At 36.3% G+C, this 26,688-nt stretch overlaps 1 protein-coding gene across 2 annotated transcripts in view; it reads left to right on the top strand.

Annotated features, from left to right (window-relative positions):
- Caprin1 (cell cycle associated protein 1) overlaps positions 1-24,753 on the top strand; it is a 33,531-nt gene extending 8,778 nt beyond the window's left edge. For both annotated transcript variants that reach the window (XM_028766822.1, XM_028766821.1), the window contains 17 exons: positions 6,103-6,165; positions 6,268-6,354; positions 9,126-9,364; positions 9,453-9,535; positions 10,578-10,715; positions 12,789-12,841; positions 12,926-13,012; positions 13,209-13,364; positions 13,446-13,554; positions 15,369-15,430; positions 16,075-16,185; positions 16,341-16,490; positions 17,301-17,451; positions 19,914-20,108; positions 20,859-20,959; positions 21,291-21,354; positions 22,885-24,753. In XM_028766822.1, the coding sequence (XP_028622655.1) occupies positions 6,103-6,165; positions 6,268-6,354; positions 9,126-9,364; positions 9,453-9,535; positions 10,578-10,715; positions 12,789-12,841; positions 12,926-13,012; positions 13,209-13,364; positions 13,446-13,554; positions 15,369-15,430; positions 16,075-16,185; positions 16,341-16,490; positions 17,301-17,451; positions 19,914-20,108; positions 20,859-20,959; positions 21,291-21,354; positions 22,885-22,949 (1,914 nt within the window). In that variant the 3' untranslated portion in view covers positions 22,950-24,753. The remainder of the gene's footprint in view (positions 1-6,102; positions 6,166-6,267; positions 6,355-9,125; positions 9,365-9,452; positions 9,536-10,577; positions 10,716-12,788; positions 12,842-12,925; positions 13,013-13,208; positions 13,365-13,445; positions 13,555-15,368; positions 15,431-16,074; positions 16,186-16,340; positions 16,491-17,300; positions 17,452-19,913; positions 20,109-20,858; positions 20,960-21,290; positions 21,355-22,884) is intronic.
- Positions 24,754-26,688: the final 1,935 nt, after the last annotated feature.

The raw sequence follows: 26,688 nt of genomic DNA, 5'->3' as shown, positions 1-26,688 counted from the left end.
GGCATGCACCCCCACTGCCAGGCTTTTTTTTTTTTTTTTTTTAAAGCAAACTTGAATTTTTATTTTTTAGGTGGGCAAACAAGTAGAACAATTCTGATAGTGTAAGCAGGATTTGTCGATATTTTTAGTTTTAGGCAATGCATTCCTTGTAATAATCTTATTCCAAAATAGAAATTAAAAAGTTTGCTAGGCTGAATCCCAGCATCCAGGCAGAGGCAGGTGGATCTCTGAGTTCGAGGCCAGCCTGGTCTACAGAGTGAGTTCCATGACAGCCAGGGCTACACAGAGAAACCCTGTCTCGAAAAACAGTCTGTCTCCAATTTACATGACTCAGGGGAGAGAATGAATATGAATGTACATGTATGTTCTTCAGTTGTGTAGATTTACCTTTTGGGTAGCTTTGTTGAACAGAGCAACTAATAGTTCTAAGGCTCTTTGAAACCTGTGATTGTTATTTTTTTCAACTTTTAACTTTTTTAGGTGGTATACTAAGGGTCAAATTCAGGGCCTTTGACATATCAGGCAAAAGCACACTAAGCTATGTCTGGCCCAGCCTTTAGATTTTGTAAGTATGTGATTCAAAGTAGATGGTGTTGGAGCTTTTTGATACTTTCTTTTTCTTATCAGGGTCAGTTGCTTCCATTCCTGCATGGACAGTAAGGGTTTTGCAGGATTTTCTTTTTAAAGTGTGAAATAAAACTTTTGTATATTAACCTTGGAAAAAAATTAGAATGAGACTAGATAACATATAATAAATACCAAGAAATACCTTCGTCTTACACTCTTAATACTTTTTTGTTTAGGGCAGACTAATTCTACATGAACAGGCCTTCAGCATTTGAAGAGAACTGTTACAGATCTTCTGAGTTGTACGTGTTTTCTCCACTATTCTCTGAAAAAACTGACAATTTTTGCTGCTTTTATGAATTTTACCAGCTACTAATTCTCGGTGGAGAGTGACTAGGAAGTAGCTGTTTATTGCTTATAGTCAGCAGTGGTATTTCTCCAGGTGATGTGTGGGGAGTGAGGCAATAATAATTTGAAATATCTGAAGAGAGAAGTCACTAATGAATGTAGAAAGTTGAAAGAAAAGAAAACTCTTTACCTTGCTGTGTCTGGACTTACGGTTTTAAAGTATTACTGTATTTATTTGGCTCGAGTACAGAAAGTATAGCCAGGTGCTCTTTTGTTAGGTTTCACTTTATTAATCTGTCTCAGGTTAGGTCTCATTAATTTTAAGAACAGAAGTTACCTGGGTTTCCCAAGGTAGCATGGTTTTTCAAATAATGTCTTTCTTGGGACTAGTTGTAATGGAATAATTTTATTTTTTGGAGTCTCACGTCTCCTGATTTATTTTAAAATACATAATTGAAAATGTTTTCTTTTGCCGGGCGGTGGTGGCGCACACCTTTAATCCCAGCATTTGGGAGGCAGAGGCAGGCGGATTTCTGAGTTCGAGGCCAGCCTGGTTTACAGAGTGAGTTCCAGGACAGCCGGGGCTACACAGAGAAACCCTGTCTTGAAAAACCAAAAAAAAAAAAAAAAAAAAAAAAAAGAAAATGTTTTCTTTTGAGATGGTTCAGCAGTTAAGAGCATGTGTTGCTCTTGCAGAGGAACTGTGTTCAATTTCCAGTGCACAAATGGTGTCTTAACTGCCATTTGTAATTCTTGTTCTACCTGTTCAGGGTATCTGAGCCCCTCTTCTGCTCTCACTGGGCACCAGGTGTGCATATGGTGTCTATACATTCGTGAGACCACTCATACAGATAAAAAGAAACAGATAAAAAAATTAAAGATAGTTCTTTGGTGGGAATTGTTGGCTGTAATAGTAAAGTTTGAGAGCACATCTGTCATAGATACCCATCTTGGCTGTATTGATTTTAAAAACCTATGTCAGTAAAGAGGCTTTGAAGTTGACAGAAGTCTTAGGGAAGGATGGAAGTTTAAGATACATTGCTGCTCATTATCATCATCTCAGGTTTGAAAAAGGAAGTAGCAATGTTAGGCAGAGGTTGAAGTGAATATAGTTAACAGCTGGAATTCAGTGACCTAAAAGATGGATGTTGAGATAATGTGATTTTTCTGGGATATATTATGGCAAGTTATTTTTTTGCTATCTTTAGTTTATAATTAGGTGAAATATGATTGACAGTAGTGCCTCACTGGTAAGGCTCTTGAGAGAAGAAACTGGGAGTTAGAATAGAACAGATGCCGTTATTTGGTGCAGTTATTTCTCTAACATACGCTTGAGTTCTTAATATGGTTGTACTTCTTATAGGGTTTTTCTTCATAGATTTGTTATTTTGGGAAATGCTTGAATTTTATCTTCTTCATGGTACTATAAATGAAAAACTTTAATACATTTCAGGATATGTAGTAGTTGAAAAAGAAACCTTAATTTGACTTCCACAATTGGTGTTTCAAGGCAGCAAGGGCAGATTAGTGTTAATTCGTATTGTGGTAGGCTTCATCTTTTTATGCTATCAATATAGCTTCATTGTACAGGGAGAAAAGGCTTACTTACACACCTGTTTTATATTTAAAAACTATTTGTTTTCTATCACTGTTTTAGATGGCCATGTTCTGGCTTCAGGGAAGAACTTTAACTTCTGCCCTTTTATTTCTTTAATCTTTGCCTTTTTTATTTTGTTTGACCTTTTAGTGTAGCTACTCTTCCTAAATTCATTAGCTTACTTTTATACTGTGAAATTTAAACCCAAATGTATATGAATGCTCTTTCTTCATGAACACCAAAAGAGGGCATCAGATTTCTAGTTGAACTTTGAATAAGATAAGGTGGCTGGTGGTGTTGGGTAGTGAAGTAATTGTATCTTTTCTCTTAACCACTAAAGACTACTTACTTAGTATGTAGCTTTACTTGCATGGCAAGCTGTTTTTTTTTTCTAAAATAACAGGAAATGCTTTTGATTTTTTTTTTTTTTTAGTCTAGTACAAGTTTTTCACATTCATTACTGAATTAAACCATAAACCACTTTTAACTTCTGGTACTTTAGCTTATTACCAAGTTTTAACAGAAGCACTACTTTTCAGTAAAAGGTAGTAATTATTCAGTGTGAGTTAGCTTTCCATGGCTATGATTAAAAAAAAAAAAAACCCTGGAAAAAAAATCAGCTTAAAGGAAGAAAGATTTATTTTGGATCAGTTTGAATATGTGTTCATTTGGCTGCAGTGTAGTGAACCATGACATGGAATGTGTAAAAAACAGCTGCTTATCATAGGGTAGTTGGGAAGAAGAGGAAGGAATTGGGGACCCAACAGGTCCCACTTTCTTAGTTTGATGTAAATCATAAATATTCAGATCACAAATGGATTTTTTTTCTTACGAAGTAGTTACTGGGTTAAATTATAAGTAGGTCTAGAAAGCAAACCAAGTTTTCTAAGTTGTTTATGGGTGAACCTTTAAGCAACTTGTTTCTAAATCTAAATTGGCTTGTGATGATTCTCAGTTCAGGAAATATACATTTGATTCAGAATAAATTAAAATTTCCAGGTTCTATTGAACTATTACAAGGGAATTACTGTTTGACCTACATGGGTCTCAAACTTAGCTGTGTAAAGAATCACAGAGAGCATGATAAAGCACAGATTGCTGGACCCCAGCATAGTGTTTGTGGTTTAACAGGTCAGGTATAGGGTGGTGCCACGGTTGGTGGATTTTTTTTTGTTTTGTTTTTGTTTTTCGAGACAGGGTTTCTTTGTGTAGCCCTGGCTGTCCTGGAACTCACTCTGTAGACCAGGCTGGCCTTAAACTCAGAAATCCTTCTGCCTCCCAAGTGCCTGGGATTAAAGGTGCGCGCCACCACTGCCCGCCTTTTTTTTTAATGAAAGTTTCTCTAGCTGATGTTGCTGGTTTGAGGGCTATGCTTCAGGAATCACTGACTTAGAATAGCTGAGTCTGCTTTGATTTGTAGAGATTTGATAGATAATGTATACTAGTGAACAGAGTGTCCAGCTCATCTTTTCTTGGTGATAGTTTTGTCTTAGCGCAGTGATCCTGTATTGTATATGCTGATAAACCAACTAGAGCCTGGGGGTACTTTTATATCTAAATGTAGAAAGTGTTACAATGTGCTACAAAGAAACCATTACAGTGGCTTCATTTGTTGTATATTCTCATTCCCTCCTCCCCCCAGCCCCCACCCCCACCCCTCTTTCAGGAACTTGTGACCAAAGAACTGGTCTGCTTTTTGAAATTCTGATAAAGTTTCTTGAGATTGTTGTATATATAACTCATGCACCTCTTCCCTAACAGTGAATACATTTCTTGTAGCAATCCTTCTTTCTTTAAAAAATGTTGGCTTCTCAAGTTAACATGGTTTGGGCATTTACATCCATGTTAATAATAGTTCAATTACAAGTACCCACATAAAGGCACACATCCTTTTGTAACTCCAGTCCCAGGGATTGATGCCCTCTTCTGGCCTCTGTGAGCACTGCACAGACACACATACAGCGCACCGATACACAAAATATAAGTAACAATGAAAAAAATGAAACAGAAAAAGAAGAAATTACCAGATATAAATAAGCTTATCAAGTGTCCCTAGTTCAGAACTTTTATTACATACTGGGCCTGATATTTCAGTATCTTCAACATTTCTAAATTAAGAGAATGAGTTGAAAATATTTAAAACATTTAAAAATATCTTTAAGTTATAATTAAAAGCAAATCGAACCTAGTTTTTTCCTTAAAGGAGAATGAACTGGGGCTGAGGCTAAAATAACTTAATGCTAGAGTAGAATTTGCCTTGTGCAAAAGCCCCTGGGTCAAGCCCCCACCTCACAAACTAATAGGATGGATGAGCCAGAGGCAAATAACTAGCATTGTTTGACAGGGTGTTCTGTGGTAATTTAGGTATGTCTTTTGCACCTGGTAGTAGGCTTGCTAGATAATACAAAATTAATGATTTCCAGCCAGTATGAAGGCTTGCATTGTGGAATGGTTCATCTAAAAATTCTTTTTATTAGTCTTTTATAGTCTAATGATTGTCTTCATTTAGCTACCTCCTATATTATTAATTATTATTGGCTTTTAAAGTGTTTAGAAGGGTTGAATGAGCTCAAGTGTTTCTGTTGTAAAGAAAATCTGACTTAAACCTTACTGAGTTCCCAACTGGTTTCTGATATCCTTATTACTCATACCTGGGCTTTGCTTTTTACTTGGTTTAACTTTATTGTCAAGGAACTGTATGTGATTGTATTGTAAAAATATTTGAAATATTTTTCCTTTAAGTTGGATTTTTGTTTATTTTTTTATCCTCTAGTTCTTTACAGTAGTAATTGAGTTCTTGACACCGTTTCATTGTCTGAATATCTTTTGTGAGGGTGATCTTTAATAGTAAAAACCTGAAAACCTTTTAAGCTAGCTAGCTAGCTTTCTTTTCTTTTTTTATTCTAGACAGGCTCTCTTTATGTAGCTCTGGCTGTTTTAGAACTGAGTATGTGTGTACACCAGGCTGACCTCAGGCTCATAGTTCATCTGTCTCCCAAGTGTTGGGATTAAAAGCATGTGCCACTATGCCTGGCAAAGTTTTCATCTTTACCAAAAAAGGATGATTTGACATTCTGCTCAATTGCTTAGACAAAGTGGAGGAGTGTGAGACGATGTAGCTTCATGGTGTTTAAGGTAAAATGGGACAAACTTACTAGTGAATGAGTTCATTAGGAGATTAGACTTTATGCCATCTATTTACATGAGTTCTTTGAAGGATAGGAGAATAGACAGAAGCACATATATTTAGCTTTACAAATGTTCAGTATGTATGATTGGGTAGAAAAGTATTTTAACCATTCCATGACCCTCATTCATGTCTTGCTTATATGATGGCATCTGTTTTTGAGTATCCTAAAGAATAAGCAATATTTTGTTGATTTACATACTAGTATTTGATGTCTGTGATTCAACAATGGTCAGTGTTTCAAGTTTACTATTATACTTTTGAGCTAGATAAATATATTAAGCTGGAGTACATCTCAAAATTAAGGCAAAATATGAAGTAGACTTTTAAATATTTATTTTAGGTTTTCTCATTTGGCCTGGCTAAACTGATAAATATAATTACTCTCTTTTCTTTTATGTAGGGAAAACTTGATGATTACCAGGAACGAATGAATAAAGGGGAAAGGCTCAATCAAGACCAGCTGGTAATGATGTTACATCTTAATAAAGGCTCAGTGCTTATTACTTTAAAACAATATTTTGTGGTTGTGTTTCTAATAAAAGTATGCTCTGATTTGTCATTTCAGGATGCCGTATCTAAGTACCAGGAAGTCACAAATAATTTGGAGTTTGCAAAGGAATTACAGAGGAGTTTCATGGCATTGAGTCAAGATGTAAGTAAAAAATAATGTGTAAAATATTAAAAATTAAATTAGTGGAAACTTATTTGGGTTTAGTTTCTACATTACTGTTGAGTTCTCTGCAAGGTATAGCAATTGGATTAAATTATTAATAATTTGCCAATTCTGTGTAACTGAAAACACTTTATTTTTGGAAAGGACTGAGTTAAGTAAAATACTAGAAGGAGACTGTCATTTTGTATACTAATTAAAAAAATAGTTCACGTGGGAAATACCAGGTTAGCTTTGATTTGGTGCAGTGAGAGACCCTTTTTAGGTGGTTAGCAGTTAGGAATGAGATTCACTTGCGTTAAGTGATTGACTATTACTTTTACTTAGTAATTGTGTAGCCTTGGCCCCGTTACCTGGGTTTGCTATTCCTATATTAAATTTTCACACAAAAATAATTGGGTAAAAGCAGGGAAGAAAGAGACAAGGCCACCACAGCACCTTAGTTTTCTAATCTACAACATAGTAATGTTCTGTTTTTGTAAAGTTATGTTTATAAGAGAAATACATATTTCTAGCACTTCGTTTTATTATCACATCTTATAATTGAGTACAGAAGGTTTATTTTGGTGATTGAACTTTTAACCAGTGCCTTAGTTTGTTTGTGCCTTAGCCACTGTTCTGTTGTGATGAGGCACCATGACTAAGTCAATTTATCAAAGACAGAATTTAATTGAGGCTTGCTTAAAGTTTTAGGGGTTTAGTCAATTATGACTGAGAACATGGTGATACACAGGTAGGCATGGAAAAGTTCTACATCTGGCTTCACAGGAACAGAGAACTGGGCCTGGCTTGGCCATTTGAAACCTCAAAGGCTACACTTACTCCAGTATGGCCATATTCCCTAATCCTTCGCACATAGTGCCATTCCTTGATAACTAAGCGTTCAAATATATGAGCATATGGGGGCTGCCACAATGCCTGTGTAATAAAATATCAAGGATTAGGCAATCTATAACAAAGAAAAATGTATTTCTCTGAGACACTGGAAGTTCAGGACCAAGGCATTGGCATTTGGTGAGGGCCCTAGAACTGTGCATTCACAAGATAAAAGAAGGAAAAACAAAGAGTGTGATCCTACTTCCATAAACTGTTGTCATACAATGCTAACCAGTTTGTCAGGGTGGTGCTCTTTGGACCCAAGTAATTGGCTGGAGACTTAACCTCTCAGCACTTGAATTTAGGTCTTTAAATTTCCAATACAGGAATACTGGGTATGTGATTACACAGAAACCATAGTAACCAAGTGGAAGACACTTGGTTTAGGTCAGAACTTTAAGCTTGATGAACCCTTCTTTCTCCCTCACACTTCCTTTGCTTTTAAATACAGTTTATTTTTTAAAAAGATGTTATGCAGTTAATTTACTCTGATCCTTTGATATGTTTTTCACAATAAGATATCTTTTATTTTGTATCAAATAGTAGCTTTAGCCTAGTTCTAATCTACCTTATTTTCATACCTTCCCTTCTTGAGCTGGTATGTCTCTCAAACTTGTTATAAAAGAAACCTTTGGGCTAGGGAGTTTGCTGAGTTGGTTAAAGTGAGGACCTGCATTAGATCCCAAGAACCCATATTCAAGCCAGGTGTGGAGGCGCTTGGTTATGATCTCAGCTCTAGGGAGATGAAGACAGGGAGATCTCTGGAGCCATGGAGAGACCCTGTCTCAAAGAGGTACCTGAGGCATATGGTATCTCAGGAAGGATGTCTGGGATCACCTGCCTCCAGATTTATGTGTGTGCATGTGTTCACATGTGTACATGTTTTACACACACAGAAACACGTGCAGTTATTTCTTTTGGGTAGGTGTTTTTGTTTTTTTTTTTTTTTTCACATTCCTACTTCTCTTCCTGTTTTCTGCCTCCAGCTACCTATGAAAGATCTTCCTCATTTAAACTGCTTCTCCCAACATTGAAAAGCTCATCCATTTCAGTAGACGACATTTTCACCTTGTAAGCTTACTTGCCCGTCCTAAATTAGACCTTAGCCCTGTTTATATACGTTTATTGCTGTGATACCATTTACCTCCTCTGCTGCCAATATAAATTATCTTATTACAATGTTCATTATTTCTTCATTCCTCTCTTTAAGTTTTAAAATTTTAAAAAAGATTTCTGTTTTATGGGTGTTTTCACTACATGTGTGTCTGTGTACCACATGTGTGCATATCTTTGGAGACCAGAAAAGGGCTCAGATTCCCTGCAACTGGAATTACATACATATCATTGTAGTGTTGGGAATACATACTATGGATGCTGGGAATAAAACCTGGGTCCTCTATAAGAACAGTCAGTGCTCTTTGAACCCTGAGCCAACTCTGCAATCCCCAAACTACACAGGTTTTGTTTATCTATCTCCATTTGCGTTTTTTGTGTCAGTTTATCTTAGTTAAGCTTTAGATGGTGGGAAAGGATGAAGGAGAACAGTGCCATGACTCTTGTAAAGACTTTACCCTTCTCTATCCCTAAGCTGATGCTAACATGAAAGAGAAGGAGAGAAATACTTGACTTTGATGCTGTCCTTTCAGCCTTTCAAGGGAAACATTGAGGGTCCTTCATCTAACTTACATCTGGTCTCCTTTCTCAGTATTGTTCATTCATGAAGACAAAATTTTTATTTATTATTTTTCAAGTACTGAACTCCTTTCTGATATCATCAGTGATTGTTTGCAACAAGGAGGAAGTGGTGGGTTTTCGGCTTGTTTTTGCATAGAATGTACTTAAGTTGGACTCTGTCTCGTGTTTATGTTCTTTGATAGATTCAGAAAACAATAAAGAAGACAGCACGTCGGGAACAGCTTATGAGAGAAGAAGCAGAACAGAAGCGCTTAAAAACTGTACTTGAGTTACAGTATGTATTGGATAAGCTGGGAGATGATGATGTGAGAACTGATCTGAAACAAGGTTTGAGTGGAGTGCCAATATTGTCTGAAGAGGAGTTGTCATTGTTGGATGAATTCTACAAGCTTGTAGACCCTGAGCGGGACATGAGTTTAAGGTATGATGGTGTCTGGGAACAGAGTCTTATGAGATATTGCTCTCCTTGGCAGTTGGAAGATAGTTAATGTTTTCTTTGTTATTACAAGGTTAAATGAGCAGTACGAACATGCCTCCATTCACTTGTGGGATTTGCTGGAAGGGAAAGAAAAGCCTGTATGTGGAACAACCTGTGAGTATCACAGATAATTCTGATTTTATAGCTAGGAATCTTTAAGATACATTCTGTTTACATCATTTTGCAAGTATATAATAAATACAGTTTGCATTTATTTTTATGCATTCTGTTTTTAGTATGCTTCAGTGACATTCTCTTTGTTTCTTTTTATATTGGATACCTTCTTGGGGCAAAACTTGTAGATGGCTTTTCTTCTGCCATGAAATACTTGCCTCTTATCTACCTCCTGTCAGCTTATACACCAATTAGACCAGGGAAGTTTTGGAGGTCTCAGCCTGACTAGGTCCAGTCTTGTTATTTTTCATTGTGTAATTTTGTCAATTTTTTTATCTCGATAACCTCTTCTGGTAGACTAAAATTAGTGAGCATGTATTGCCTTTTTATATTGGTTTAATTGATTATTTTTTTAAAGATTATTTCTAAGCTGGGTGTGGTGGTGCACACCCTTTAATCCCAGCACTTGGGAGGCAAAGGCAGGAAGATCTCTGAGGTCAGCCTGGTCTACAGAGTGAGTTGCAGTAAAGCCAGGGCTACACAGAGAAACAATGTCCTAAAAGCCAGAGAGAGAGATTTATTTCTAATTGTGTGTGTGTGTGTGTGTGTCTACATGAATATACATGTAAGTTCAGGTTCCTGAGAAGACCATAGAGAGCATCAGTTCCCTTGGATTTGGCATTCTAGATGTTTGGGAGCTAGCCCATGTTGAACTTTGGTCTTCTGTAAGAAAGAGCAGCAAGTGCTTTTAATCCCTGAGCTGCTTCTCCAGTTATGCTCACCACATGCCTAACACATTCAATATGTGAAGTTTTTATTGAATGAATAATCTTAGCTTTATTCCCTCCTTATTTTCTTAGTATAGTAGTTTAGGTAGGTTTCATTTTCATCATGTTGTAATTTGTTTTATGTATTTGTGTGTGTGGTTGTTTTACTAATACGGTTACTTTTTCTTACTGCTTTTGTAGAGTGTTATTTTTTTTTCAAATTTTCAAAAAAATTTTCAAATTATCAGTATAACATTGTAATCTCTATTTTTTAGATAAAGCTCTAAAGGAAATTGTTGAGCGTGTTTTTCAGTCAAACTACTTTGATAGCACTCACAATCATCAAAATGGGTTGTGTGAGGAAGAAGAGGCAGCTTCAGCACCTACAGTGGAAGACCAGGTAGCTGAAGCTGGTGAGTATTTGGGTGGATATGAGTGTTAATTTGGTTCTGGCCTTAATTTCCTTTTCCTTTCCAATTCATTCATTCATTGATTCGTGTGTGTGTGTGTGTTTAAAATCTGTATACTCAAATACCCCTTGAATGTGGCAAAGTATATTCAGCAATCTGAAGTATTCAGAACCCATCACGTATCTTACAGGCCTTGATCACAGGTAAATTGGTAACTCCTTGCCTACTTAGTATTGTTGGATAAGAAGTATGGGTTGGGGCAGTTGTAAGGATTTTTGTCTTGCTTCCTTTACTTCTCACCATATTAACATATAGTATGATAAAGAGAATTTCTTTTTAGAGTATGTGTATAGAACTCTATGGCTTGAACTGTAAACTGCTTATTGGCTAGGGAGTTTTTGCAGTTCATGTTTAGCATCCTAATGAAACACTAGTATGTCTAGACAGCTTGAGTACTTTCATGACAATTAAGTTGATGAGTAAGATTGAATACAGTTGGATACTACAAAGATTTTGTGATAGTTCATAAAGTATGAGTTCAAAACTGGATTGCTTAAGGTAAAAACATACAACACCAGCTATCTAATTTGGGGTAATTACTGCAAACTTTTATACCCCAAGTTTCCATTTAGTATGTGAGTGGTGTATTCAGTAAGGCACATGGTAAGCACTGCTCTCCAAGTTGCTACTATGCTGAAGCCAGAAGGGAAGACTGCTTATTGGTGGAGTATGGGTAAGACACTTTTTGTGGTTTTACTTTTTCCACTTTTACTAATAGATGGAGAGTTTATTGTTGTTTTTTCCTTCCTTTTAGATAGTCTTAGCATTTAGCTCCCTCTGGCTTAGAACTTGTAGAGATCTGCCTGCCTCTGCCTACTGAGTGTTAGTTAAGTTTAAAGGTGTGCATCAAGTTGGGCATGGTGGCACATGCCTTTACAATTCCACTACACGGGAGGCAGAGGTAAGTAGAGCTCCTAAGAATGTGGCCTGTCTAGTCTACAGAGTGAATTACTCCAATCTAGGATTTTATTTTCATCATGCCTGCCATAGAAACTACTGTTAATGCTTTGTTCATTCTGGAACAAAGTAAAGAAACTTAGAAATGTAGTTATTGACTATAAAAATGGGAAAGGGTAAGAATTTATCAGTAATATATTCGGATTATGTGATTATGTAATGATAACGTTACTTTAGAGTTTAAGTAGAATTGATACCATTAAAACTTTGACTCTTCCCAGCACTTGGAAGGCAGAGGCAGGCGGATTTCTGAGTTCGAGGCTAGCCTGGTCTACAGAGTGAGTTCCAGGACAGCCAGGGCTACACAGAGAAACCCTGTCTCGAAAAAAACAAAACAAAACAAAACAAAAAACTTTGACCCTTTTGGAGTATCATCTACAAGCAGAGTTTTTCCCTCCCTCCCTCCCTCTCTCCCTCCCTTCCTTCCTTCCTTTTTGTTTGTTTTCAAGACAGGGTTTCCTCTGTGTGATAGCTTTGGCTGTTCTGGAACTCACTTTGAAGACCAGGCTGGCCTCAAACTCATAGAGATACTCTTTTCTGCCTCCCAGATGCTGAGATTAAAGGCTTTGTGCCACCATTGGACTGGCTGCAGATTTTTTCTTAAGAGCAGTTTTAGATTCATAGTTAAATGAACATAAGAGGGTTAAGAACACTGGTTACTCCTGTAGAGGACCAGAGTCTAAGCAATCCACAGGGTGCCTCACAGCATTTGCACCCCTCTTCTGGCCTCTGTAGACACACTACATATGTCTGGTACTCAGACATACATAGATGCATAACATCTATTAATGTATCAAAGTTTTTTAATTGCTACCTGTCTTTTCTTTTCAATTGCATAACTTCCTTACTACAGCATTCCTGTTAGAAGTACATTTGTAGTTGACAAGCCTAATATATTTTCACCTAAGGAGTGTGTATGTGTGTCTGTCCTGTCTGTCTGTCTGTTTCTCCCCCCTTTGGCTCTTTGTACATTCCGTAGATTTATATAACTAGTTTCCACTGTTATAGTTTCTCTGACCTAAATAAATCTTTTCTGCTATATTTCCTTTTTAACTTTAGAACCTGAACCAACAGAAGAATACACAGAGCAAAGTGAAGTTGAATCAACAGAGGTACAATTTCTTATAAAAGTTTAGTACTACCTTTACCTTTCTACCTTTCCAACAGACATCCCAAACAGTGACTTTTCTTTTTAGTATGTCAATAGGCAGTTCATGGCAGAAACACAGTTCAGCAGTGGTGAGAAGGAGCAAGTGGATGAGTGGGCAGTTGAAACAGTTGAGGTAAAAGTTCTTTGTATTGTGAGGTTAATTAATATCTTTTGACTTTAGTAATTTCTAGCTATCCTGAGGAAAAAAAATAGCTGGTTAGTCTTTTGTGATATTAATACATTAATTATAATAAACATATCACATAATAGATGTTTAGTGTTTGGGGAAGCAGCTATGAGAATAATATTTTCTCTGTACTGTATTTTAGGTTGTAAACTCACTCCAGCAGCAACCTCAGGCTGCATCTCCTTCAGTACCAGAGCCCCACTCTTTGACCCCAGTGGCTCAGTCAGATCCACTCGTGAGAAGACAGCGTGTACAAGATCTTATGGCACAAATGCAAGGGCCCTATAATTTCATACAGGTAGGTATGTTTTAGTAAAGCATCATTAGTAGTAAATTTAAATGTATGTTGTTTGTAATTCAGTTATATCCTGACTTTTAGGATTCAATGTTGGATTTTGAAAATCAGACACTTGATCCTGCAATTGTATCAGCACAACCTATGAATCCTACCCAAAACATGGATATGCCTCAGCTGGTTTGCCCTCAGGGTTAGTAATAATGATTTTAAAAGTTTTAATTTTTTAGAAAAAAAAAATGTGTGTGCATGTGTTTTCATATGTGGCATATGTATGTTGTCTGGACAACTTAGGAGTACTAATCTCTTTTCCTATGTGGGGTCTGAGGAACAAACTTGGGTCATCAGGCTTGGTGGGGCATGCTGCTTTTGTACCCTCTGGACCTTCCAAAGTCTGTGTTTTAGCCCCTCCTAGCTCAGCAGTAATTTTTTTTTTTTATGAGAGGAAATATAAGATGCAGTATAGACTTCATAGGTTTTGTAAGTTAATTTTGCCCAGTTTTTAATGCTTTGAGTCCTTTAATTTGATGCGAAATGTTGTCCTATAAGAAGTTAACTAGTTTTATCATTTCTTGTAACATTTTTATTGGCACAGATATACAGAATTGATGACTTTTCACACACAGAACACAGCAGCATCTAAATGTAACATTACCAGTGCTTCAGAGATCTATACACTATGTTCTCTTTTATTTACGAATTACACTCTCCACCTCTACGTAACAACCACTCTTCTGTAACAGTTGTTACAATTTGTGATAGTGTTAAATTTTGTGTGGTGTATTTAAATTATTTTTAATATTCTAAACAAAGATTTCTTTATTTTATTTATATGAGTACACTGTAGCTGTCAGATACACCAGAAGAGGGCATCACACTCCATTATGATGGTTGTGAGCCCCCATGTGGTTGTTGGGAATTGAACTCAGTACATCTGGAAGAGCCCTCTCTCCAACCCTCAAAAACTTTTTTTAAAAGTTTGATTATGTATATGAGTCTGTGGGTATATGCAAATGAATTCAGGTGTTCTTGGAGGTTATTCTTTGGAGGAATTATACATATATATTATATATAGTTATGTTGGAGGACTATTCCTTAGAACAGGGGTTTTAGGTGGTTGTGAGATGGCCTGTGTGCTCTTTTAAGTGCTGAGCCTCAATTTCAAAAATCTTAAGAATAAAAATAATATATGTTGCTTGTTTGGATGCTTGCAGCTCTTGAGGGAGAATTTTTGATCCCCCTGTGAAAAGTATACATGAGAGGAAGAGATGCACAAGACAATTCAGTTCTGTATCATTGAAGTAGCAAATAAGAATCAATGTGTTATATTGGGTGGATCTTCTCTATAGGACCATCAGCAATTTTGATCTTGTTCTTCCCACCAGAACATATCAAAGTGTAGTGTAAAGAAACACGAAATCTAATGTTTGGGTGCCTGCAGAGGCCAGAGAGGTTGTTGGATCACATGAAGTTGGAGTTACAGGTGGTTATGAGCCTACCTGTTGTGGATACTGAAAGCCAAACTCTGGTCCTTTGGAAGAGGAGCTAGTGCTTTTACCTGATGGGCCATTACCCCAGGACCAGATTTTAAGGTTACTAGGGGATTTGAAATCAGGCTCTAACAACCAGGAAATCCTAACTTCCAGACCAGATGGGATTGTGCTACTTTCAGAGGTAGAATGTCTTGAAAGTAACTGGCACTGGTTGTTACCTGTTACTGTCCCATTGATAACTTTTGTTACTGGCATCGTATTTTATCTTCCATACACAAAATAAAAGCAACTATGAGAGTAAATTATAATCACTGCCAGTAAACTAAAGTGCTAATTTGAAAGCTGAAATCTTAAGACATAGTCTGCAATTTTTTTCTTGCTATAAAGATGTTCATTAATCACTTAGTTACAGAAATTTGCCCATTACACTATGTATTATTTAGATAATATTTAAGAAATTGGATTTTCTCTGAAGAAATTTGATTTTGTGTTAACAGTTTTCTTAATATTGTAGTTCATTCTGAATCTAGACTTGCCCAATCTAATCAAGTTCCTGTACAACCAGAAGCCACACAGGTAAGAATGAACAAGAGTATTCATTAAGTTTGTTACTTAAGATTCTTTCTTAGTGATTCATTTGGTCACTTTTCAAGTGTTCAGTTGTAAATTCATTGGCAATTGGTAGTTATTAGCACTTATTTCCATGCTTGTATTTGCTTTTCTTTTGGTAACTAAAATTTTTCAGGCTTAGACCTTGTCTAAGAACTTTTTGTTTTCAACATTCTTGCATTAAAACAAAACAATTGTATTTAAAACAGCTATTTTACAAATTAGGGCTTTATTCTTACTAGACAAAGGTTTAATTTAACTTTGAGATTTAAATAGCAATATAGTTTGCAATTGTTAAATATTTGTTTTGAGGAAAGTCTAAACATGTAGCCCTTATTGGCCTGAAATTTGCTATATAGAACTTGAAGTCACAGAGACCTGCCACCTCCCACCCTGCTCTCCCTCCCCACCCCCCGTTTCTAGGATTAAAAAGGTGTATGCTATTTATCCAGCAAATAATGTATAAAATCTTACAGTTTCAAAATGAGAAGAGAAATTCTCTTTCCCTTAACAGAAATGTATTTTTCTTTGCATCTGTATTAGGGTTAGTATAATTTGTTTGTCTTTAATTTTTAGAAGAAAATAAGGTTTGAGGTTTTTATTTCTGTTAGGTTCCTTTAGTTTCATCCACAAGCGAGGGGTATACAGCATCTCAACCCTTGTACCAGCCGTCTCATGCTACAGAGCAGCGGCCACAGAAGGAGCCCATTGATCAGATTCAGGCAAGTTCTGTTACCGAGCATGAATTGGCATGGTACTTTAGAAATGTGATTCTTTTTATTTCTATTTTACTTTTATAAAAGTTATATTTATTAACATGTGTAAATTAGAATTAGTTTACCACTAAAGTACATTTGTTTGTTTGCTTTGTGTTTAGGCAACAATATCTTTAAATACAGACCAGACTACAGCATCATCATCCCTTCCTGCTGCTTCTCAGCCTCAGGTGTTCCAGGCTGGGACAAGTAAACCTTTGCATAGCAGTGGGATCAATGTAAATGCAGCTCCATTCCAATCCATGCAGACGGTGAGCAGTGAGTCACAATAAATGGAGCTGGGCTGGAGCTTGTAATTAGGTGTTATTTTTACTCATCACTAAACTGTTTCTTAGGCTTCTCGGTGATGTATTTGAGCCTTCTGACTCACTTATTTATAGTTTTTAGCTTTACTTCAAAGGTTAGAAGATTTAACCAAGTTTAAACAAAAGAGAGCTAGAGAGGGAGATCCGTGGGAAGGGTCTTGCTACCAAGTCAGATATCCTAAGTTTAATTCTTGGAACGCATATGGTAGAAGAAAACAGAATTCTGAAAGTTGTCCTCTGACCTCCACATGTGCAGTGTATGCACATAAACACACACTACATCTTTAAAACAAAAACAAAACGTATAATATAGTACTCGTGGAATTATAACCTAGTTATATAATTGTTGACATTGTGCACTTTTTAGCTTAATCTTTTTTACTCAAATGTTTGAAAGTAAAATTTAGATGTTATATACTTCACTGGTTTATCAGTAATTATCTTTAAATTGTATAATTTCTAGAAAAAGTATTTTAACCTAGAATGCAGTTGAACTAGTGCACAAAGGAATGCCTGAAGGATTAAGTACTTCAGATATTAATATATTAATGAGAGTAAAATTTAAATGAGTTAACATGGTATCTCATCAAGAAGTCAATGGTATACATGAAAGCTTTTTTTGTTTGTGATATGTGTGTTTTCGTTTTTTGGGGGGTTTTTAAAGTTACATTTGATGGGAAGGCTGAACTGAGATATTCAAGTCTAAACCAAAAATAAAGGCATGAACCAATCATTCATTTACTTGGTTTGTTACAGGTGTTTAATATGAATGCTCCAGTTCCTCCTGTTAACGAACCAGAAACTTTAAAACAACAGAGTCAGTACCAGGCCAGTTACAACCAGAGTTTTTCCAGTCAGCCTCACCAAGTGGAACAAACAGAGCTTCAACAAGATCAGCTGCAAACCGGTAAGAAGGCCAGGGTGACTTTCTTTTCATTCCTTTATTAGTTTTTTTAAGATTGTAATATGAGGTTCTAACGCTATTTTTCTGAAACTTCCCATGTATGTCCCCCTTTCAAATTCATTGCCTACTTTTTCTTTTCTTTAAATGTGTATGTATTCCTAAATACCTATCACAACCTCATCAGTCTATATAGTGTTAATTGTGTATATGTTTTTAGGGATGACCATTTGGTATTGGATAGTCAGTTGCTGTGCTCTTGCTGAGGAAGACTGGTTCTCTTGCTCTGTACTTTCCTTGGTTTCTTCAAGCTCTTGTCTAGGTTGAGGCCTCATGGGTTCCCCCCATTCTCTTTATGGTATCTTGGTGCTATGGTACCTTTGGTCAGGTCATATTTAGGCATCCATGTTGGTGAGATTTCATACATGTAGCTTCTGATGCTTCTAGGAGACAGAATCTGAAAGCAAAGTGCATGTTCTTCTGTCTCAACAATCTTACCTCCTCTTCTGCAATAATCCTGAACCTTAGGAGCCAGGAGAGTTGCATTGTAGATGAATCAGTTGGGAATGTTCTGCATTTTGGTTGGTTGTGGTTTTCTTTAATGGTCTCCATTGGAAAGAAAAGTTTCCTTGTTAAGGGTGAGGACTACACTTGTCTGGCTAGACACTGAGCAAGGAGATTTTCAGTCTTCTAGTTAACTATATTTTCTGTGTGTGTGTGTGTATGTGTGTGTGTTAAAGGGAGAGGGAGGTGTGTTGTACGCATGCCACAGCTATACTTCTGTACCAAGTTCTTTTATTTGCTCAGCCATCTCATACTTTTTTTTTTTTTACAGTATTAGGGCAATTTACATTTTATTTAGAGTGGCTGTCCCCAAGAGTTTTTTGTACTATACCAGTTAATGTTATAATTTTTCTGGAATTGAATTTGTTACTGAACTATAGAAGCTTTTAACCGTTCATTGTTTATATAGCTTACTGTCATGATACTTGGCAGTAGGAGGTTGGGTTGATTCTTAATAGTGCAATATATTGTTGGGGACAACACACATAATGACTGTAATTGGTGGACCAGTTTGAAAAGCTTTTTGGCCTGTAAGGTCATAATTTAGAATATTAGTGCATACATACATTCATTATGCACTAATACACACAGGCAAAACACTCATACTCATAAAAACATAAAGGCCTTGTGAAAAAACTTGTTGATGTACATATTTATTCCACAGCATGCACATGGCTTCTGGAGGACAGCTGTGGAGTCAGTTCTCTACTTCACGTCAGTGTGGGTCACAGGCTTGCAATTGCTTGAATTTATACATTTGCATTTGTCGCTTTTTGACTTTCATATCTATGCAAATGCCACATCATAAATATTTTCATCACTCCAAATATAGCTTACTCGTGGTCATTCATTCTATGTCATCTTTCTTTTAGAGTAGTAAAGTGTCTATGTGGACAATTCTGGTAATTTGTTTCTAGAAAACTCCTTGGTGTATTCTTAGCCTTGGATTAATTTGAATAAAATCTAGTTAATTAATAACTTGTTTCTATATGGAAACAACAACAAAAGAGATCTGGAAAAGAATCTTTTTTTTTTTCTTTCCCTTTTCCTTTCCCTTTCCCATGCCATTCTCTCTTTAGAGACAGGGTCTGACTATGCCTGGAACTTGCTATGTAAAACATGCCGGCCTGGAATACACAGGTCTGAATTCTGGATCTAAAGGCATGCCTAATGTGTGTGCCTTCTTAGAACTAGCCCTTCCAGTAGGTTGAATGCCAGTATGAGTACGTTTAGTGTCTTCTAAGTTGGCTGTACTTGTCATTTTAGATAGGCACCAAAGGCTGCTAAGCTGAAAGCCTCTAATGTTTCAGTTAGTGAAATAGCTGTAAGAAAACTTACTAAGCTTGTCTACAATGAAAAATAATGACATATACGCTGTTTGATTATATCAATCTTGTGAATTATGGAATCTAATTTTACTAAAAGGTCAATTCTCAACAGGTGTTATTAATATAGAGCCTTTTTGAATTTTATGTGTGGAAGAATTGTATGCTTTGCTTTTAAAGGTTTAGAATTACTATTGGAAACAAACGATCCAATAGCTCAGTCTATGGTCTTGGTGGGTAGGGGAGGAATAGGGACCGTAATAATTTCCTATTATTAGGCAAATTATTTAAATAACCGAACTTTAAGAATAGAGTGCAGGAGCTAGGCATTGGTGGAACATGTCTTTAATCCCAGCATTTGGGAGGCACAGGCAGGTGGCTCTCTGTGACTTTGAGGCCAGACTGGTCTTCAGAGCTAATTCTAGGACAGCCAGGGCTACACAGAGAGAAACCTGTCTTGAAAAACAAACAAATGAAAGAAAGAAGAATAGAGTGCAGAACATTTTGTATAGTTCAGGAAGCATGTGGGAGAAAGAATGGTAATGAATTCTTTATGTATGTAAACCTTTCTTTTAACAGTGGTTGGCACTTACCATGGATCCCAGGACCAGCCTCATCAAGTACCTGGTAACCACCAGCAGCCCCCACAGCAGAACACTGGCTTTCCACGTAGCAATCAGCCTTATTACAACAGTCGTGGTGTATCTCGAGGAGGGTCTCGTGGTGCCAGAGGCTTGATGAATGGATACAGGGGCCCTGCCAATGGATTTAGAGGTAAACGAATAAGGCAACTTCTGATTAAGTTTTGCAGTTTCAAGTCTTTCCTGATTTGTAAAATGAGAAGTATGTCTCATGATATTTGGGAAAATTACTTCTCTGCATTGGTTCTTTAATATATAATTAAAACCTTTGAAGTGTGTGCTGAATGTGTGTCCTCTGAGACTCAGATTTTCCTGTTTCCTGAGTGCTGGGATTAAAGACTTGTGTCACCTTACTGCCTGACTTACTTTGACAGGTTTTTTTGTTTGTTTGTTTGTTTTGTTTTTTGTTTTTCGAGACAGGGTTTCTCTGTGTAGTTCTGGCTGTCTTGGAACTCACTCTGTAGACCAGGCTGGCCTCGAACTCAGAAATCCTCCTGCCTCTGCCTCCCAAGTGCTGGGATTAAAGGCATGCGCCACCACCGCCCGGTGACAGTTTTTTAAATGACAAAATCGGGAGAGAAAAAAATTAAGTCTCTATACATGAATTTATTTATAGGTTTGTCTGAGTTAGCAATTTAAGGATTCTCTGTGTGTGTGTGTTTGTGTGTATGTATGTGCGTGTGTGCATATGCACAAAAAGTGTCATCCTCTAAGACAGATGGTACATAGACATTGATAAACAGATTGGACCAAGGCAGGGAATTCAAAATTAGTTTGAATTACTAGTGTGGCTTACAGTTTTTTTTTTTTTTTTACTGTTCCCTTTAAGAAAGCAGAGTCTTTCTTAAGGAAAAGTAAATTATTTTCTCATCCTATATTCTAGGAGGATATGATGGTTACCGCCCTTCATTCTCGAACACTCCAAACAGTGGTTATACACAGTCTCAGTTCAGTGCTCCCCGGGACTACTCTGGCTACCAGCGGGTATGTAAATATAGGGTAACTAATTTATTTGGGGTTAATTTTGTGGTATCCAACATTCATTGTTATAAAATATGACTTTGGCTTTTTGTTTGTTTGCTTGTTTTTATTTTATTTATTTTAGACAGCCACTTAATGTAGTTTGCTTAGAGTGACCTTCAAAACAGAACTATGTGTATATATTCTTGAGCTTAAGGGGGAACCTCAGTAAGAACAACTTAGCTCTAATCCACTGGTGTCTGAGATTTATGTATTTTGCTAGTGGTAAGCTATCTGACTAGATATACTTAACCAAACTACCTTTCCTTTCACAACTAACTAGCTTGTCTTTCAGGATGGATATCAGCAGAATTTCAAGCGAGGCTCTGGGCAGAGTGGACCACGGGGAGCCCCACGAGGTAATATTTTGTGGTGGTGATCCTAGCTCCTATGTGGAGCTTCTGTTCTGGCCTTGGAAGAACTGTTCATAGTCCGCATGTAGGTTACATGTTAGGAATACATTTATCTTTTCCAGACTTGTTGCAAAAAATTAAATGAAATGCTCTGTTTCTAAAATTTCATCCTGAATCCAAATTTTAATTTTTGAATGACTTTCCCTGTTACTGTCTTAAATCAGAACATTTTCTCTGCCTCAGAAAAGCGTTTTCCAGCTGGAAATTTATTTTTCAGGTCTTAAAACCTGCTAAATGTTTTTAGGAAGTACCTACTGAAACTTTTTGTAAGACATTTTTGGAACGAGCTTGAACATTTATATAAATTTATTATCCTCTTTGATTTTTGAAACATGCATATTATATTTTAGTCTGAGAAGCCCTTCAAATGGCCGGATAGCCACAGTTATATCTAGAGAACCATTTAGAACTGACATAATTAATCGGAATTTGAACACTTTAGGACCAGTGTTAATGATCTAAATACCAACATATTTCTGATGTGTAAACAGATCTCCCAAATTCTTAGGGACTTGATGTTATTAAAATTAAGTATGACAAGCTTAAGAGTCTTTTGCTTCATTTATCTTTGAAGTACTGGAAAATAAGTTCTTACATGGGCAGGAAGTTAATCTGTTGAACAATTACAGGTAGCCTTTCATGTAATCTGAAGTTCTAAATGGTTCTCTGATTGAAGGAGGCTAAAGAATTAGGTTTCTTATAGTTATTGACTGGCCATGACATGTATAAAATGTACATTAAGGAGGAATTAAAAAGTACTTTAATTTGAATGCTAGTGGCAATTGACCATTAAGAAAGTACTTTAAAGCAAAAGGTTAAGGGGTCATCTGGGAAATACTGATTTGAAGTATCAAAGGTATTTGCATGTGAATGTGGGTTATGTTCTTCTATCCCACCTTGTAGCATATTCTATGAAAGTTGAGTTAAATGATAGCTAAAATATCTGTTTTAACAGCATGTAAAAAGTTATTTTACCTGTTACAAGTCATTATACAATTTTGAATGTTATGTAGTTTCTTTTTAACAGTTTAGGTAAAAAGGTCTGTTTTCATTCTGGTGCTTTTATTAATTTTGATAGTATGATGTTACTTACTATTGAAATGTAAGCTAGCGTGTAAACTAGAATGTTTACAAGAGCAGGTACCTTGTCTGTCTTCACTGCTGTATCTATTCCCAACGCCTCATGACAGTGCCTGGCACATAGTAGGCACTCAATAAATACTTGTTGAATGAATGAATGAATGAGTACTGGTGGAATACTCCATTAGCTCTACTCTTCTTTTAGCTAGAGAACATGAGCAAATTTGCACATGACAACTCCAAGGACAGGTGAAACTTGAACACTGAAGAATTGGCCTCTTAAGCCTAATAATGTGCTGACAAGCTGCCCACATGCTTCTTGACAGATGAAAGTCTGCTTGAAGGCAAAACAAATAATACTTGAAAGAAAAATCAAATGCCATTTTTGTCTTCTAGGTCGTGGAGGGCCCCCAAGACCCAACAGAGGGATGCCGCAAATGAACACTCAGCAAGTGAATTAATGTGATACACAGGATTATGTTTAATCGCCAAAAACACACTGGCCAGTGTACCATAATATGTTACCAGAAGAGTTATTATCTATTTGTTCTCCCTTTCAGGAAACTTATTGTAAAGGGACTGTTTTCATCCCATAAAGACAGGACTGCAATTGTCAGCTTTATATTACCTGGATATGGAAGGAAACTATTTTTATTCTGCATGTTCTGTCCTAAGCGTCATCTTGAGCCTTGCACACGATACTCAGATTCCTCACCCTTGCTTAGGAGTAAAACATTATATACTTAATGGGGTTATAATATCTCCATAGTTAGTTGAAGTGGCTTGGGAAAAAAATGCAAGATTGCCTTTTTGACATTGGATAAAATCTCCAATCAGCCCTAGAATTATTCAGTGGTAATTGACAAAGTTAAAGCATTTTCCTTGAAAGGAAGATGGAAGGAATGGAGTGTGGTTTAGCAAAATGACTACATTTCATAGCTTTTCCCATTAAATTGGAGCACCGACAGATTAAAAGCATACCAAATTATGCATGGGTCCTTATCCATACAAGTGAGGCTGGCTACCAGCCTTGACATAGTACTCACTAGTCTTTTGGCCAAACAACTGTGATTAAAAAAACATGTAAATTGCTCTTTAGTAGTGGATACTGTGTAAGACAAAGCCAAAATGCAAATCAGGCTTTGATTGGGTCTTCTGAAAAGTATGCATCAAATATGGGGTATAATCTGATGGGCTGCTTCTGTGCTCAATGTGAACTACTTAGATACCTTTTGACACTTAACAGTTTCTCTGAACAATGACTTACATGAGGATTGGTCCTGCTTGTCATTCCTCACGATAATGTGCATTGTCATCACTAATCCTTGGATCTTGCTGTATTGTTACTCAAATTGGTAATAGGTACTGATGAAAATTTCTAATGGATGGATAATCATAACACTTTTGGTCACATGTTTTTCTCCTGCAGCCTGAAAGTTCTTAAAGAAAAAGATATCAAATGCCTGCTGCTACCACCCTTTTAAAGTGCTATCTTTCGAAAAGCACCAGTATGTGTTTTAGATTAATTTCCCTGTTTTAGGGAAATGGCAGACAGTAGTTTCAGTTCTGATGGTATACGCAAAACAAATAAAACATGTTTCTAAAAGTTGTATCTTGAAACACTGGTGTTCAACAGCTAGCAGCTAAAGTGATTCACCCCATGCATTGTTAGTGTCACAGACTTTGTGGTTATGTCTCGTAGCTGTTTCTGAAGTATTTTCATTTATCTTTTGTCTAATTTAACCCTAATTGAATTCGCTCCTTTTCTTAAGGAGACACTGGTGTTCAAAGTGTTGATTCTTTGCCTTAGGTGCATAGAGAGAGTATCCAGTTTGATGGAGATGGAAAGATTAGCAGTGACTTAGCCATATGTTCTGTGTTGGAATTTGTGCTAGCAGTTTGAGCACTAGCACTGTGTGCCTATGAACTGAATGCTGCTTGTCCCATTCCATTTTACGTCATGGAGAATTAATTCCACTTGTTAAAGCAAAGGCTACTTAACTAAGTTAATGTTATTTTCTGTACAGAAATTAAATTTTACTTTAGCCTTTTGCAAACATTTTTTTTTCCAAGCCAGTAATCAGCCTCAAAACAATTATTCTCAGCTATTCATCATTAGACAACTGGAGTTTTTGCTGGTTTTGTAGCCTACTAAAACTGGTTAGGCTGTTGAACATTCCACATTCAAAAGTTTTGTAGGGTGGTGGATAATGGGGAATCTTCAATGTTTATTTTAAAATAAATAAAGTAAGTTCTTGACTTTTCTCATGTGTGGTTATGGTACATCATATTGGAAGGGTTATCTGTTTACTTTTGCCAAGAATATTTTGCCAGCACCTATACTTGTGTGCTTTAAATGAAAACTGCCTGGGATGTACCACAACCATATGTTAGTTGTATTTTATTGGGATTGATGAAATGTTTATGGCTTATTGGGTAATCCCTAGATGGTGTGTTATGTTTAGAATATAATTCTATGATAGTAAGAAAGCAAAATTGAAGAAAATAAGTTTAGTATTGAATCTGAGTTCTGAAGTGAATATGGAGAATGTCTTACGTTTCAGCCTTGTACCCAAAGTGTAGGGCAGAATGTGTAAAAGGTGTTTGTAGTTTGATGACCTCTTTATTTTTTAAGTTGTTTATTCCTTTCAACAGCAACATATAATTAGGTGTTAATTCTACCATTGCAGTTCTAGCACATAGAACCTTTTAATGTCTCAATTCAGACTATTTTAAAAGGAATTTTTCACTGGACAGAGAACTACTAAAGTAGTTTGGTTAAGATCTGAGTCTTTGTTACTCAGTATCTTGTATAATATGCAAATGCTTGTCTAGATGCAGAAGACCGTTTGTTTGGTCAAGCGTGTATTTTACCAGAGTACAGGGAACTGATGGTCCTACATGTCTCAGTGTAGTAAGACTATAAAATATTTTGTACATGCACAATTAACAGTATGTATAGATACCACATGTATAATGAAATGCTCTCTCCCCTCCACCCTTTTTAAAGGTAGCATGCCATTGATTACTTTTTGCTTAGGGCCATTTTATTACCAGGCTCTTAAAATTCCTAAAAAGAGATGATTTTTTCATCCTTTCTCTTCTTTTGATCATTGTATCTTGATATTAAAAACATGACCTTCTATGATTGTATTAAATTAACTTCAATAGTTCTTTTGTCTCTATATGTGTACATATATATGGACTTATATAATGTTATTGTATAGAGACTTCAAGGAGACATGAAAATATATGCTTATTCTCAGGTTCATTCACTAAGGTGCTTGGCAGATAACCAGTTTCTAAGTGCAGAAGATAGTTGAGCAGCTTCATATATGTGCCATGCAGTTTGTTTTGTTAAATTTTCAGTGGTACATTTACTTAAGGGAAATAGGGTAAATGTAGCTTAAGTTGATCATACCCTTCATTTCAACCTTAAGCTCTGAACCTGTGTCCTACTTGAGTTATTAAGTACTCTTAGTTTTATTGAGTAAAAATTAACAGAAAAAGTAAATTAAGCTTTGCCTTTACTATTTTGAATTTATAAATGTTCTGGGAAAGCTTAGAAACTGTTGTAAATGTCATTAGATTAAATTACATGAAAATGTGATTGCTTACAGTCCTCGGCGAAGCTTGTGAGTTGCATACACCCTCAGGAAGACTCCTTAAGTGCTCCTCGAGACAGAAGAAACGATTCTAGGGCTCATCTTTTTTTTTTTTTTTAAACTAGACTACTGTATGTTCTCAATCTTGATTCTAGAAGCACTATACATTAATATTCTTTTGTGAAGCTTGACCTGCATAGCATTGGTCCTTCACTATTGGTATTGAAAGTAGCAGTATTGCTGATGTACTTTATATTTAAAGTCAGGTTTTGGTATATTTATTTGTAAGTATTAATTTCTTCTAAGTACTATATTCCATTAAGGAGACAACATGAAATTTATTAGGACATTTGGGTATTTCTTGCCAAGCATTATGTCCAGTGTTAACTATTCAATGGTGACAAAATTACCTCTCAAGACATTGGAGTGACCTAGATGTGTATAATAAGGTTCAACAGCGTGGTTAATGATAAATGTATGACCTAGTCAGTATGATCAGGAAGGACTTCATTGAAAGATAATTCAGCTAACATAACGATGAGGAGTGGCAAACTGGATATTGACTTCTGTTTTAAGTATTAGCAAGATCTGGCCG

Source organism: Grammomys surdaster, unplaced genomic scaffold (genome assembly GCF_004785775.1).
Source record: "Grammomys surdaster isolate TR1022 unplaced genomic scaffold, NIH_TR_1.0 170, whole genome shotgun sequence".
In the NCBI taxonomy this organism is placed as follows: Eukaryota; Metazoa; Chordata; class Mammalia; order Rodentia; family Muridae; genus Grammomys; species Grammomys surdaster.
The sequence above is the reverse complement of the archived record's forward strand: the minus strand, read 5'-3'. Positions and strand labels throughout refer to the sequence as shown.